Source organism: Oreochromis aureus, linkage group 23 (genome assembly GCF_013358895.1).
Source record: "Oreochromis aureus strain Israel breed Guangdong linkage group 23, ZZ_aureus, whole genome shotgun sequence".
In the NCBI taxonomy this organism is placed as follows: domain Eukaryota; kingdom Metazoa; phylum Chordata; class Actinopteri; order Cichliformes; family Cichlidae; genus Oreochromis; species Oreochromis aureus.
This window is the reverse complement of record NC_052963.1, coordinates 17,912,666-17,927,633: the sequence shown is the minus strand read 5'-3', so window position 1 is coordinate 17,927,633 and position 14,968 is coordinate 17,912,666. Positions and strand designations below refer to the sequence as shown.

Below are 14,968 nucleotides of genomic sequence, written 5' to 3'. Positions count from 1 at the left end.
ACAAATGCAGTCGCATGGAAAATTGCTGTAAACGGACCAAACTTCAGTAGGGGAGAACAACTGAGATAATCCAGCCACAATATGAGGTTAGTCATTAATGTAAGATAAGATGACCTTTATTAGTCCCACACGTGGGAAACTTGTTTTGTTACAGCAGAAAGTGCACAGTGCAAAGTTACATAGCAAAAATTAGTATGTTGTTCCAGTGTTTTTCCTGTTGATAATAACATAGGTAACATAAGTCATGTTACAGAAGACTGTCTGAAGACTATCATTTCTTTGGTTAAAAAGTTTTGCTGCACAAATGTATGGGGGGGAAAAAAAAAAAAAAAAATTCTATATATATCCTGAAATATAAGAACACAACCACAGCTGACACATTAACTTAGTTATGGCCCATCTATGCTCCAAGGGAGGGACAAAGGCACACGAAGAGCAGTGAGTCTTCTCTATGTGTCAGATGTGCGACTTCACCACAAATCCCATGTGGTAGTAGAGTATGACACAGCTGTTCAGCTGTCTCACAACACTTCGTGTGAAGCTGGCAAAGTGCTGTGTAAGACTGTGAGCTGCATGCTCTGATCTCAGATAATGAGGTCAGAGCGTAAACCTCATAATCACAAAAGTTCGTTGTCACAAACTCCGCCCACCTCCTGTTTTAAACCTTTTGTTTGTTAGTTGCAGCCAATCAGAAGACAGTTTGCTTAATCGGAAAGACCCTTTAGTATGTAGTAGGGCTGCACGATTTTGCATAAAATGAGAATCACGATTTTTTTTTTTTTTTTTTTTTTTGCCTAGAATTGAGATCACGATTCTCTCACGATTTTCTTTTCCAATATAAATATTTATTGCACTTATTAACTGCACATCAACTTCGTAACAGTTGAAACTGAACAAAAAAAACAATAAATAAAAAAAAAAACAGTAAATGCCTCACATTTTGTGGTTGCCGCAGAATGTTGTACTGCTTGAAATTCTGTCTCTACCGTTGCTCGACACTGCGTGTATAGAGCAGGTAGTGCAACAATAGAAAAATAGTTGCGGGACGGCACTGTGTAGCGTTTGTCTAGGGTGTTGATCATTTTCCTAAATCCCTCGTTTTGCACAGTGTTGATATATCTTTGGTCAGGTGATAAGTAATAGCCTCCGTAATTTCTTTGAGCCTGCGGGAGTTCGACATGTATAGGGAAGCGCTGTATAAGGTTCCCGTTATTGATGTTTGGGTGGTTGACCGGCACAAATTTTCTCCTGTTACTTTCTCGTCATCCCTGACGTGTTCTCCGTTGTTTTTTCCCTGCCAATTTGAGCATCACGGCACAGCTTCTGTATCACGTGGTATAAGGCTCCGCCCATGTCATTTGTTGAGCAGGAAGGGTGAGCGCTTGTTTTCATGCAGATTACGTCCCGGATCAAAATGCGGTACAGTCGTCGTTGTTGTTTTTTTTTTTTTTTTTTTTTTTTTTTTTTTTTCGTTGTCATTTGGAAATGAGATCGCACATAAGTATGAATCGAGATCGCGATTTTCTAACGATTAATCGTGCAGCCCTAGTATTTAGTAATTATCTGCTTTTAAAGTGTTTTTAATATCATTTTTTTAAATTACTTTTCAACTAAATGATCACAGCAGTGCTTTAGCTAGGAATTATTTTCATAATTGCAATTACCACAATTAGTGTTCTTTAAAAGTTTCTCATGAGTCTTCCACACATGCTATTTGGAAGGCTTAAACAAACTGCTTTACACGTGTTAGATGTTTGCTATTTAAATGTAAACATTAAAAATGTCATTTAAAAACCATAAGAAAACATTTTCAGTATGATCAGAGGGGCACCTCAATGTCAACCACATATTTAATTTGTGGAATATAGTGGGATATTTATAATTAGAGCTATTTTGTCACTTTGTAATACGTTTGTTACTGTTCTTTCTGTCTTGGAGCAACTGTGACCACATTTACTCTGGGATTAATAAGGATTGTGATTTACTTATAATTTATTTGAAGCCGGTGTTGGTACCTGTAAATTAAATCTAAACGGCCGCACAGCAAACCCATTACAGGAATGAGTTTTGAATACCTGTTGAGCTCCCAGGTACAAAGTGTTCTTTTGCTACACGATGATTGACATTAAGGCTGCCAGCTTTGGTTAATAATCAGTTTCTTGGGAACATCTGGAGGGTTTGTTTTGTTAACAGAAAAACTCAAACACTACTTAAAGTCCTGCTTTTTGTGTTTATTTTGCAAAGTAGTAGTTAGAAACGTGATTTTATGTAGCTTCTATTTGGGTTTAGTTTATAAGAATGCTTGTCGCTTGATGTACGTGATTAATGAACCTGAACTTCAGGTCTTTCATTGCCTGAGCGGTTAGTTTGCATATTATACATACCAAGCAAACGAAAAGTTTTGAATTGCGTCATTTTGGTATTGAGTAAATGTTGTTTACAGATTGCCTGTGGTGGTTGCTTGTATCATTAATCGATCTAACCGTTGGTGTTTTATTTGGTCCAAGTTTCCACATGTAAGACATTCTGCCTGCAAAGAGAGAAATACTGAACCACTTGTTTTTTTTTTAAATTCTTCAGATCTTATCTTTTGTGTTGTTATTATTTACTTAATAGTTACTGTATTATTTATGGATCTTTTATCTATTTGAAAGGAATCGAAGCTATACATTACACCTTTAAACTTACTAGAATTGTACCTCGAGCCAAAAAGACAATTTATTAAAAAAAAAAAACCCAAAAATGAAGCACCAACCAAAATTCTTTTATTCTAACCACTTCAGGAAGTCGTATTCATTTGAGTCACGTGATGTCTGCCTTGTTCTGGTTGGTGCACATCACCCAATAATTAACCTGATATGCTTAAAAAAACCTTTAAAAAAAAAAAAAAAAAGTCTCTTTGGCACCATCGCTTCACGTGGTGTTAAAGTGGTGAATTTTCATTGGTGGGGCTCGAGTCCGTTTTTCCGCTGACATCAGAGAAGCAGTTACGCAAGAGGTCCGGTCAGGCACGTGTGTCTCCAGGACGGCCTGTGCACATGACAGTATGAGGAAAGTTGCTGGATGTCCTTTGTACTGTTTTTATACAATCAATGACTAGATGGGGGGTCATCAGTTAGGAAGTGCTGTATGCAAGTAAAGTATTTCAGGTATTTCAACACAGGAAGTGTGTCAAATTAAATTGCACTTTTAAAAAAGTGTTTTGGTCATTTACGAGGCAAAATTTTGGGGGTAGCTACGAGTTGAAATGAACAAACACGGCTATTTTACTAAAAATAATATGGGACTGGGATCATTTACCAGCTTAGATGGTGTGTGTGTGTGTGTGTGTGTGTGTGTGTGTGATTATGGAAAACTGTGGTCTTGGAGATACTTAAGCCATTTCCACACACGCACTGCAGCCCTGAAGTTTTCCAGACATTACCCAATGGACGTGTATGCAAGTACACATGTCTGGCACAGTTGGATATTAAACCTACTTTAACCTTCCAGACCGCTGGTGCAAAAACCATGTGATGTCAGATTGTGTTGATTTGCACCAATGTGAGAATAAAGCAGGTAATGGCATACTGAGTAAATTTATAGCCAGTCCTGAGCTTCGTGCATGCCTGATTGAGGCAGCACCCTCGACTAACTGTAGTGTGAACACGTCTGATGCAAATCAGCTCCCGCTGTGTGCTAAATTTGAGAAAGGGCATTTTCATACGTGAAAACTGCGACACTTTTCCATGAAAGACCGCTGTGTACTTTGGCAAGGCTTTGCATATTTGTGGGCATATTTTGTCAACAGTAGTAATAGTGAAAGATGGTCTTGAAAACTTCACAAGTGTGTAGTGTAATTGAAGGTTTGAGGGCAGTTGTGGTCAGAGTAATTACCAGATTATTACATGAGTATTACACTAACCATTGAGGTTGCAGCTGTTGCGATCAGAGTGAGATGGCTCTTTCTGCAGCCCTGTTTTTCAAAAATCATACTGGTCAAGAGGTAAAAATGAAATAATTATACATTTTACTTTTTTGTTTTGGCGTTCACATTTTTACTATGTCATGGAAGAAACATAAAATGCTCTTTATATTTATGTATAGTAAAAATGTGCAAATGTCTTTAAATTGTGAGGTTTTACGCATCAGGCCATAATAAAAATAATTTGGTACTTACCGTGTCTTTCAAATGAGGTAAACACAACAACTGTTACGCTGTGTCATTATTTTAGTTACAAAATGATGCCAAAATGCTGAAGTAGCTTGTTTAAAAACTAAGAACACTGCTTCCATAGGAAGATGACTAGCAGTCAGGTGCTGCTAATCAATGCACTTTAATAACTGATCATCAGTAGACGTGAACATCTCTACAAAAAGACATTGCTGGTCTGGAGCATTCAGGTGTGTTAACTAAATACCAAGTAGGAAAGGCAACATAAGTGATCTTAGAGAAGCAGAGGTGCTCCCCATCAATGTGGGAAGGGTTATAAGTTTGAAGTCTATTATTCCACAGTGAGAAAGATTATTTACAAGTGGAAAGACATTCCAGATCCCTGCCAGTCTTCACAGGAGTGAACAACCCAGAAAATTCACCCTGTTTGTCAGACGATGCAATGCACAGAGATATTGCAAAAAGCCCAAGAGCTACATTTCAGACTCATTAGACCTCAATTAGCATGTTACAGTTCATGGCTTGTTTGAAAGCGCTGCAGGAGAGTGCTTATTCTGTTTTAGGAGACCGTGGCAGCACGTGTTAGGTTTGCAAAGTTGTAACTGAGCAAACCACAAGACTTTTAGAACAGTGTGTTTTGGACAGACAAGACCAAAATGAAAATCTTTTGCTGTAATGCACAGCATCATGTTTGGAGAAAACCAAACACAGTATATCTGCACAAACACTCCAGCACGGTGGTGAAGGTGTGATGATTTGTGCTTGCTTTGCAGCCACAGGACCTGAGCACCTCAGTCATTGGTAAACAGAGGAGTTCAGTGGATTCAAAGTATTCTAGAGTCAGATGTGACACATCTGACTGACACCTAAAGCTTTGACCAACAGGCATGCAACAGGACAATGATCCCAATCACATCAGAAAATCTGCAACAGAATGCCTGACTCAACCTGATGTAAGGCCTCACCACAGCAGGATTTCAGAGAGCCATGCATAAATAAATGCCCACAAATTTCAATGAATAGAAGCAACATTGTAAAGAAGAGTAGGCCAAAATTCCTACACGACCACGCAAGACACGGCTAAAGTCATACAGAAACCTATTAGTGCTGAAAGTGGTTCTACAAACTACTGAATCATGGGGTGTGTTTAGTTTTTTACACACTGCTTCTGCATTTTGGCTTAGGTTTTACCAAGTAGTAAAGACTAAGTAGTTTTATGTCTTAGTGTATTACATTTCCACCTTTGTGCATATATATAAGCCCTCATCCTGGCTTTTATTGCAGTCATTTGATGGTTTAGTTTTTATTTTCTCACTCCATTATATACAAGGCCATATGTGTGCCATATATTTCAGGCTGATTAGACGTTTATCAGACTGGAAGACTTTAAGTAAATGTCTGTTTTGTGCCTGTGTGTTCAAAGCATAATAATAAAGATATTCCCATGCACCTCTTAATATTAAGACCTTTTCCTAAAAGACGAGCTGTTAAAGATCCTGCACGTTGTAATTACTGTAAGCTCGACAATTTCTTGATCTATCATCTTCTCCTGCAGGTTCTTCTCCCTCTCTGTCTTCCAAGAAACCCAGGAGTGGAGGCCTCTTCTCCAGCCTTTTCTGCTGCCTGTGCCGGGACCAGCCTGAGCCGCCACCAGTCAACAACAACGCCCCTCTCTTGGTAGAAGAGAATGGAACAGTGTCCAAGGTGTGTTTTCTCTGTTGCCCTGGCACGATTTTTATTTGTTTGTGTACTTTTGCAGTCAGCTCATTATTTTGTGGTTTGTCTTTTTGAAGATCCAGGCGAAACCACTGCTGCCTCCAGTGAAGTCAAAAGACTCTGGAAAGATCTGTGTGGTTATAGATCTGGATGAGACCTTAGTTCACAGCTCTTTTAAGGTAAGGAGGGGGAATGATAGCACGCTGTAGACTGAGTTATACAAGCAATTATGTTCAACTTCAACATTTGCAAGCGTGTTCTTTAATTTCCTGCTGCAGGAACTAAAGGATGTGTGTGTTCAGAGAGGCTTTACAGCGCATAGCTGTCCCCTGCGATCACATTACATCATTATTTAGTTACGTTTAGAACACAACAGTCCAAGATCTGCACTTTTCCCTCCATCTGGTTGCTGTTGGCTCTGGCAGTGACATTTTTGTCGTGGCTGGCAAATGCCAAACCCAAATAAACACAGTCGCTCCCGCATGTGCACACACACTGGCGACTGTCTCAACCTGTGTCTGTCTAGCAACAACACTAAGTCAGCTCACGTTTTAGCATGTAAAAGGCAAAGTCCAGTGTCTGTATGTGTTTAAAAAGTCTTTTTTGTTTAATAAGTATTCCCCCCCTTTTTTTTTTTTCTTTTCTTTTGTGGTTAGCCTGTGAACAATGCAGATTTCATCATTCCTGTGGAAATCGATGGAACAATACACCAGGTAATGCTAGCATCATCAAAAATATTCATATTGTCATGCGCTGTGCTCATGCCTCATTGTCATTTTGTCATTTCGGTTGTGTGATGGCACTTCTCTTGAGTGCAATTTGCTGAGTATAGAAGGTGATGTCAGCGTTTAAGGGATTTGAGGACGGCTGCTTGGAGTCCGATGACACACGATGGGTCTGGGCCTGATTCAAGTAATCCAGGATAGGTTTGTTCAGACAAGCACAGCCTATTCCGGATGACTTGGTTCAGGAACGCTGCCCTGAGCTGCCAACACAGCAGCAAGGAGGGGAAAAAAAAAAAGATGGAGGAAGAGCTTTAAGGAGCCCAGTGCTTGTCTTTCTGTGAGCTACAACTGCATCTTTCTCATTTAGCTTCAGTTTGGCTTGAATGTCTGCTAATAACTTTATGGAAGTAAATAAAATGTTCTGCAAAAATGTAACATCTGTCCATTAGAAGAAGTCTCCAGTCATGAGCTGCATGTTGGGTTTCCTTTTTTTTTTTTTTTTTTTTTCAAACATTAACTTAAAACATCCTCGGGCAGTTAGAATTTGTAGAAACATGTTACATTTTGAGTGTATGGCATGTGTGCGTGATGCTATTTTAAAGATTCCTGCATCTTCCAGGTGTATGTCCTGAAGCGGCCCCATGTCGACGAGTTTCTGAAGAGGATGGGGGAGCTGTTCGAATGTGTCCTCTTCACTGCCAGTTTAGCTAAGGTGAGAAACCACCTCATTGCAGCCAGCTGTGCTGATTATTAATGTATGGTTGGCTGATTCCCTGCAGTTGGCAGTAATAAACTCGAAGGGAGCAAAGAAAAGCTGAATGTATTCAGGGAAGTTGGCTGTAAACAGTTTAATATTTTGAATCCTTTAAAATAGACTTGGGGCATTATGAGAGAGTGAAATGAGAAGAGGTCCTTTCAGCTGCTTCCTTATTTCCCGAGGGGTTGCCACAGCAGAGGGAACCGCGTGTTTGATTTGGCACAGATTTCATACCGGATGCTCTTCCCGATGCAGCCTTCCCATTTTTCCGTGCTCTGGGACTTGTACTAGGAGCACACTACCTTGTGACCCCCCTGAGGCTGGGTTTGTCTCACTAGTCTCAACCAGGGTCTTCATGTGTGACACCTGTCAGTGCCCCTCCCCTTTTGGCAGACCTCTGGTCACTAGGGGGGAAAAAATGATAGTTAATTGGTTGTTGAAGTTTGCTAGCTGTTGTTAGGTGAACTCTGTCACAGAGAGGGTGTTGCACTAAAAACCTTATTTTGATTGCGTTGGTTGCTAGCAGATTGCCGCAGTTGTCCAAGTTTGCATGGAAGACAGCAACTTGGCTGTGAACACTCTCTTGTTAACCATCAAGGTAGTAAAACTTGGAAGTGCAGCCCAAACTGAAAAGGTTTGCCTTCAAAATAAAACCTAATAAGCCAAAACGTATAATTGCTTGGGTTATCAGCAGATTGCCAGTCGCCCATAGTTTGTATAGCAACTATAAACAGAGACCTTGAAATTACAAGGTTTTCAGTGCAGGACTCTGATTGGCAGTTGCTGTGATTGATTTCACAGCAACTCCCCCCCCCCCCGTAGTGACCAGTGATTATCAGACAGTCTCAAACCAGTCTCTAGGTCTGTGTGAATGTGTTAACCACAACACTCTGAATCCCCATTTCAGAGTGATGGTGACAGTATAAACTGATACTAAAAACGGAAATATCAGCTGTATCTACATAAAGATTTTGCTTTAAATGGAGCGTGCTTCTCCATCAGTATGCAGACCCAGTCTCCGATCTCCTGGACAAGTGGGGTGCTTTCCGCTGCCGCCTTTTCCGGGAGTCTTGCGTCTTTCACCGAGGGAATTATGTCAAGGATCTGAGTCGCCTGGGTCGTGACCTCAACAAAGTGATTATTGTGGACAACTCCCCCGCCTCCTACATCTTCCATCCCGACAACGCAGTAAGTCTTCTTGGCAGCACGTAGGATTGTTCACCTGCTCAAGCAAGTTCATAGTGTTACCCTCCAAGTTGTGTTTTTTGTTTGGGTGGGGGGGAGTACAATTTTCCAATTTTGTAATTGTATTAAAACAAGTCTTGCACTTTTATTGAAAGATGTAGTTTAGGGGACTATAAGCCAAATTTCAGTGTCCCACTTTGACTTTATTGTTCAATTAAAAAAGTAAATAAGATGAATAAGAAATTTGATTTGTATCTATATTTAATCTCCACAACGACAGTGATGCTTATGTTTTTGTTCAGGTGCCTGTGGCCTCTTGGTTCGATGACATGTCCGACACAGAGCTGCTGGACCTCATCCCGTTCTTCGAGAGGCTGAGCAAAGTGGATAACGTCTACACAGTCCTCAAGCAACAAGGGACCTCAAGCTAACGCCGTTTGACTTTTTCATCTCAGCTCTGAACAAACCGGCGTACAAAAAAGCAAAAAATAAATAAATAAAAAATCCCCCCAGAAACGCCACACCAGCCAGGCTCCACCACCAGCTCCAGCTATCACTGCCCACCAGAACACAGACTGCTTCACAGCCGACAGAGCCGTCAAAGCAACCGTCCCACACACCAAACCAAGATCACCATCGAGGAGCCTTTGGTGACTTTTTGACGGCGTCAACACTGCCACCTCCTGGTCAGACAGCAAACTGTCTGCAAGTTGCCTTCCAAGAACCAGCTGACGCAAGTGAATGGACGAGAGGATGAATGAATGTTTAATGGCCTTTCTGCAGCCCCACCGGACTTTCAGTAGAGTAAACAAAGCAGAGGTCTGTAGCCACGATTCCTCTGGACCCGGGTACTGGACTTAGACTTCTCATGGATGTGATTTGGCAGCCTGATTGCACAAGACTTGCAGGAAGTTTCAGAAAGGTTTACGCTTCTTGATCTGTTGGATTGTTGAAAGGGCAGGTGGGAGGTATACGTACTGTAGATGTCTTTTAAGCATTTTGGTATAGCATTATGTTCTTCACAGTCTAATTTTATCACACTATCTGTCTCCAGTCAAAAGCATGTGATCGTCAGTTGTCATATTTTTTTGAGCTTTTGGAGTGACGTGGTCGGGTTTTTAATAGTCATGAGTTATCAGTGTTATGAATGAATCTGATTTTTAAAAGGTTTGTCTTTTTTAAACTCAGCTGGCATTGCAAGCTCAGATACTATTACAAGTTGTTAAATGAACTAATAAAAAGTGATCAGACCACTTTAAAAATAATCCATTTCACCGCAGATTAAATTAATATGCTAAGCCCATCTTAAAAGATGAACACGTGGGCACGATTTTAAGTATTTTTACTGTCTGTGCAGCGGGAAAAGGAAATCTGTCGGATTCAGAGCACTGACTCGGATCGTGACTGCATTATTTTATCAGAAACCTCACACTAATCTTTGAATATCCATCCATCTGCACTTGAAAGTGACAGAGCAGCTGTTAATGGATCTGGTAGATGTTAGCCTCCTGCTTTAAAGCCACACACAAACCTGAAATTGTCTTCTGTGTATTTACAGACTGTAATTGGATGGTTAAAAGAAAGTTTTGTGATGTTAAAAAGAAAAGACACCGTTGGGTTTGTCATGATCTTCAAAGTACTTTTCTTTTTTTTTCTTTTTTCTTTTTTTTTTTCCCTTTTAAATTGTCTTTTAAGCGGTACACCGAGGCTGGAAACTATTTCTAAATTTGGGTCATGAAATAGGTTTTGAGGAGGGGGGGGGCTGCCGCGAGTATCCCAGTATATGGGAGGGCACATCTTTGAAAACAAAGTGTTGTTTAGTATAGTGCAGGTTTTAAAGGAGCTATCCACCCCAAAACAACTTAAACACTACAATAAACTGCTGTTAGTGATGCCTCATACTGGATGTTTCCTTATGTTTTAAACCTGGCAGAGATCTGATAGTGTGCAGATTTTTGAAATGTTTCTGGAAAAGTTGAAAAGGCAGTGCAGCTACAGCGGATCTAAAGCTAAATCATCAAATGTCCATTTTATTTTACACAAAACTGCAGAAATTTGTATTTCTGCCCACAGGTAAAAACCTAGCAGGGTGCAACAGCTTGATGCTAGTCTGCTCATCAAAGTCGTTAAATGCATGCTGTGAATTCCAGGAGTCACTGATTTTTTTTTATTTTTTATTTTTTTATTTTTTTATTTTTTTTTTTTGCAGTTTACCAGCAGTAACAAAGAGTGGAAAGTGTGAGATGATTTTGGGGTGGAGTCTTCCTTTTTTCTTGTGCACATCTGTGTTGTGTATCTGTATTGTATTCTGCCCGATCAGATTTAAGGAGCAACGCGGTTGCTAACGGGCCTTGCAGATCGGTGCGATCGACCCACGTTTGCGTTGACAATGTGTTGACACTGATGAATGAATGTGGTGGATTTGACTTAGCAGCCTCGATGGCAGGCTTGTGACGTGACTTCGCCTGGATGAGGAAGGGGTGACTAAATCCACCACCTTAAGAGCTATTATTACTCTTTTAAATGTTTAACAAATTATTGTCAATCAAGATTAGCCTGTTTCATTTCTAAATAATAACTGATTTTTGCTGCCTTTTTTAATTGTTTTTATTTTTTTCCCAAGAGTCATCCTCTTATAGAATATTTACAGCATGTTTTCCAAAACGGGAAGACATTGCTCTTGCTGTTTTCTTGCAGGACCTGGTTGGTTACCTCGCGTACGAGGAGGGAGAGATGCGGATCAGAAACACCAGCAAATAACTAAAGAGATAGTATCTTACTGTTGTAGGCACATAACAGGGTAACAGGTTTAAAACGGCGTGTTTCATGAAAGCCATCATCAAATTACTGATGCCGTTTGTGTTTTGGAATTCATTGGCAAAGACCAGTATTTATAGGAACGCGGAGTCATCTTGTTAATGGATTACATGTAAAACAGGTTGTGTCACTATGGGGGCCCATTCGCTGATACTGTACTTCTTACACATTCAGTAGATATGTATATGTTGTTTTTGCACAGTAATAAAGCAAACGAATTTCATTAATATATGGAATATTCATGTTACTGTACTCATGATTCAATAGCTGTAACCTAATTTTTTTTTTTTTTTTTTTTTTTTTGACCTTTGTTTTATCATACCAAATTCTGTATGGACTGTATGTAATAATGCCACCCCCCCTCCCCCTCCCTCCCATAAATGCTTAAGGAAACATGGTCTAAGGTGCTGTTCTATTTTCTGTTTTTAAAAAAACAAACCAAAAACCCCACAAGCTGTACATTTTCAAGTTAATATTTTCAAGCCATATTAATGTGTTTGTACAGAAATAACTTGTTTTTTGTCAATTACGTGCCAGATTTAACTACAATGAGCCACGTCACCACTATTCTTGTTAATTTTTAGCTGTTACTAAATCCTAAATGTTCCTCCTGTGTTAAAGTCTCAACCTGTTGCCTCATTTCTTTATTTTCCTTCCAAGAAGCCAGATTTTGGCAGGTGTGTTGTTTTGTTGTTGTTTTTTGGCTTGTTAAGCAACTGAAATCTGATTTATGAATCAATCAAGTATTGGAAAAGGCACCTAATGCAAGGGATGAACCAGTGTTGTGTCAGCTTGGCAAAGAACTCATTTTAAATAGTGTCTTTTGGCACTCTGTTACTAGCAGACTTGGGGATGGGAAAACAATGTTTGTTTTTTCACATTGTGGATGCAAGCTTCTGTGTATCTCATCAAAGAAGTGTCAAGCCTAAAACGCTATCAACAACAGACGGGGGGAGGGGGGCAACAAAGACCTGACACAGGACCTGAGGGATGCATCTGAACCTTCAGCTGATCATCTACTGTTCCCTGAAGCCTCATCAGAAATAATCTCAGTGGAAGGGTAGATGTCAAGAAGTCATTTTTAAGGAAGGAAAACTGAGAAAAGGCTGTGCAGGGCTGCAATTTAATGCTGGCCTTGATAAACAGAGCTCAACATTTATTTAAAAAAAAAACAAAAAAAAAAAAACATCCACATAGCCAGTGGTTGCCATCTTTGTTTAAAATTAGAACTGTGTTCTGACCAAGTAAAATATTTCTTCCCATTTTCTGTTAAAAGAATTTTCATTCTGGTGGTTCCAAGAGTTTATAAAATCCACTAAAAATATTTTCCACCAAAAATAATCTCCACACATTATTTAGCTTCTCTGAAGTTATGAGAAGGCTTTAAAATCCAACAAATGGTTCCATGGATTATTTGGGAGCTTTTTATTGAAATATAAGAAGTTACTGTGAAGTAAACAAATAAATATAATCTACAATGTAAAAAAAAAAAAGTTTAGTCTAATTTGAGGATAAATAAAGACAAAGTTTTAGTGGCAATTTCCACAGGTTTTTTTTTTTTTCACTTCATTCTCTCAGGAGTCACTTTGTTTCCACAATCATGCTTCTACGTTTCAATCATTCTGTCACGCTGAGCGTGGCGCTGCTCTTCGCCTTTCCCATGGTAAACTTCACCGTGCCGCTCATGTCCACGTTGGTGCTCTTCAGGATGAGTTTGTGGACTGTCCCGTGGTTTTCCAGGCGGACAGAGGGCCCCGGCTTAAGGTTCTCTCCATTCAAAGTCCAAACCGGAGGCTTATTTATGGCAACTGATAACTCACACTGGAAAGTCGCCGGCTCTCCCTCCATCACTTCCACGTCCTCTAGCTCTTTCACCATCACCAGAGCCTGGGCTGGAGCAGCACAGAACAAATCAGTTTGACGAAAATTCATTTACGGTGTTCCGCTTGAGCTTTCCGCCCCAACTTACCTTCCACCATTAGTTTGGCTTTGGAGGTGTGCTCCCCGACCTCAATGCTGTAGGTGCCCTCATCCTCCACAGACACCTGCTGAATCACTAGTTTGTGGGAGCAGCCATCAGCCAGGATTTCCAGTCGGTCTGAGGAAACCAGTTCTTCCCTGCCTTTGTACCAGGTAGCACTGCAGTGAGGCGAGGAAACGGTGCATTCAAGGATCACACGATGTTTCTCCAGAGCTGTTCTGTCTCGCAGGGGCTTTACAATAGAAACTGGAAGTTCTGATACGAGAGGAATTTCAACATATGGATGATTTTAAGTCACTGACATGACCAAGAAATAGACCAGTAAAGTATTTTAAAGGTAAAAAAATTGACTTACCCTCTACTTCAAGGTAGGCAGTAGATTCAACATCTCTGGCTACAAAGCGGATTTCTCCAGCATCTTCAGCTTTAACGTTACACATCAGCAGGAAGTGTTTGGTCCCTGGAAGAGAGCAACAATTCTCAGACTTCCCAACAGTGTGCAAGTGGTCTTTTGCTCTTTCTGCTCTTTCTAAGGTCGTGCCACCACCAGAGGTACCTCTAAAACTACAAATAGAGAAATTTAAATCCTTCTCTCCAAACAAGAGGTTTGAGGGATTTTCCACAGATGGTGGCCACAGATGGCCTTTTCTGGAGAACTGATTGGTCCGTATGCAGTAATTTCATACCTATTGATCTCTAATCTGAAACTTAACCTGCTTTGGAGCAGGTTAAGGTATTTTACTCACTTATTATTTATGATTGTGTGATTGGTTTCTAAGTCTCATAAAAATGTCTGCCTTCTCTGACCTTCAGTGCGGATCTTGATGGAGCTGGTTGGTCGGATCCTGTGGCCGTCTTTGTACCACTCCCCCGTCACGTCCTCCAGAGAAACCTCACACATGAAGACGGCATTCTGGTCCTCCTGGATGTAAAGATCCTCCAAATCCTGCACTATCTCCAGCTCATGCTCTGCAAGTTAGTTAAAGATGGCAAAAAGATCAGATGGCAAAAGAAAAAAGAAGTTCTTCTCCTTAAAACCACTAGATGGAGGTATTGTATAAGCTTTACTCCAGCTACTCGCTGGCTCCACTTGGTTCAAAATGAGTTGTGTTAAGCCAGTATCTGATCAGAGGCTTACCATAAACCTCCAGCGAACAGGACGTTTTGATTTCCCCTGTGTCGCATGTGTAGGTGCCAGAATCTGCCCGGGAGCACTGCAGGATTTGACAGAACCTCTTACGACCCATTGAGTAGATCCGACAGTTTTTCCCCGGCTTCAGCTCCAACCCGTCCTGAGTCATAGAAAAACAAGTCAAAGGCATTTTTTATGCATTATATCGCTCTTAAAAATGTCACTTTGCTGGTATAATAAGACAACATAAGGGCAAGATTACTGAGAGTATTTACTGGTTGATTTTACCTTAAACCATCTGACTTCAACATTTTGTCGGGAGAATTCACACTCCAGGGTGACAGGAAGTTCCTCCTCCACACGGGCATCGGCCAGTGGTTTCAAGATGGACACTGGTGTTTCTGTCAGTTTAGTCAGTCCAGTCAATCAGTCAGTGAACTACTTGATGAGTTATGATTTAGAATAACAAGGTGTAAAAAGTGAAACCAGTGAGCTTCAGGGG

The 14,968-nt window shown here is 40.5% G+C and overlaps 2 protein-coding genes across 4 annotated transcripts in view; one reads left to right on the top strand and one right to left on the bottom strand.

Annotated features, from left to right (window-relative positions):
• ctdsp1 (CTD (carboxy-terminal domain, RNA polymerase II, polypeptide A) small phosphatase 1) overlaps positions 1–11,960 on the top strand; it is a 20,173-nt gene extending 8,213 nt beyond the window's left edge. For all 3 annotated transcript variants that reach the window (XM_031729624.2, XM_039606680.1, XM_031729623.2), the window contains 6 exons: positions 5,709–5,857; positions 5,947–6,048; positions 6,526–6,582; positions 7,214–7,306; positions 8,354–8,539; positions 8,839–11,960. In XM_031729624.2, coding sequence (XP_031585484.1) covers positions 5,709–5,857; positions 5,947–6,048; positions 6,526–6,582; positions 7,214–7,306; positions 8,354–8,539; positions 8,839–8,967 — 716 coding nt within the window. In that variant the 3' untranslated portion in view covers positions 8,968–11,960. The remainder of the gene's footprint in view (positions 1–5,708; positions 5,858–5,946; positions 6,049–6,525; positions 6,583–7,213; positions 7,307–8,353; positions 8,540–8,838) is intronic.
• The window catches only part of obsl1a (obscurin like cytoskeletal adaptor 1a), a 21,596-nt gene continuing 18,253 nt past the window's right edge, over positions 11,626–14,968 (bottom strand). The window contains exons 21-26 of the mRNA XM_039606679.1: positions 14,755–14,867; positions 14,473–14,626; positions 14,142–14,303; positions 13,690–13,794; positions 13,323–13,589; positions 11,626–13,245 (exon numbers count right to left, since the gene is read on the bottom strand). Coding sequence (XP_039462613.1) covers positions 12,971–13,245; positions 13,323–13,589; positions 13,690–13,794; positions 14,142–14,303; positions 14,473–14,626; positions 14,755–14,867 — 1,076 coding nt within the window. The 3' untranslated portion in view covers positions 11,626–12,970. The remainder of the gene's footprint in view (positions 13,246–13,322; positions 13,590–13,689; positions 13,795–14,141; positions 14,304–14,472; positions 14,627–14,754; positions 14,868–14,968) is intronic.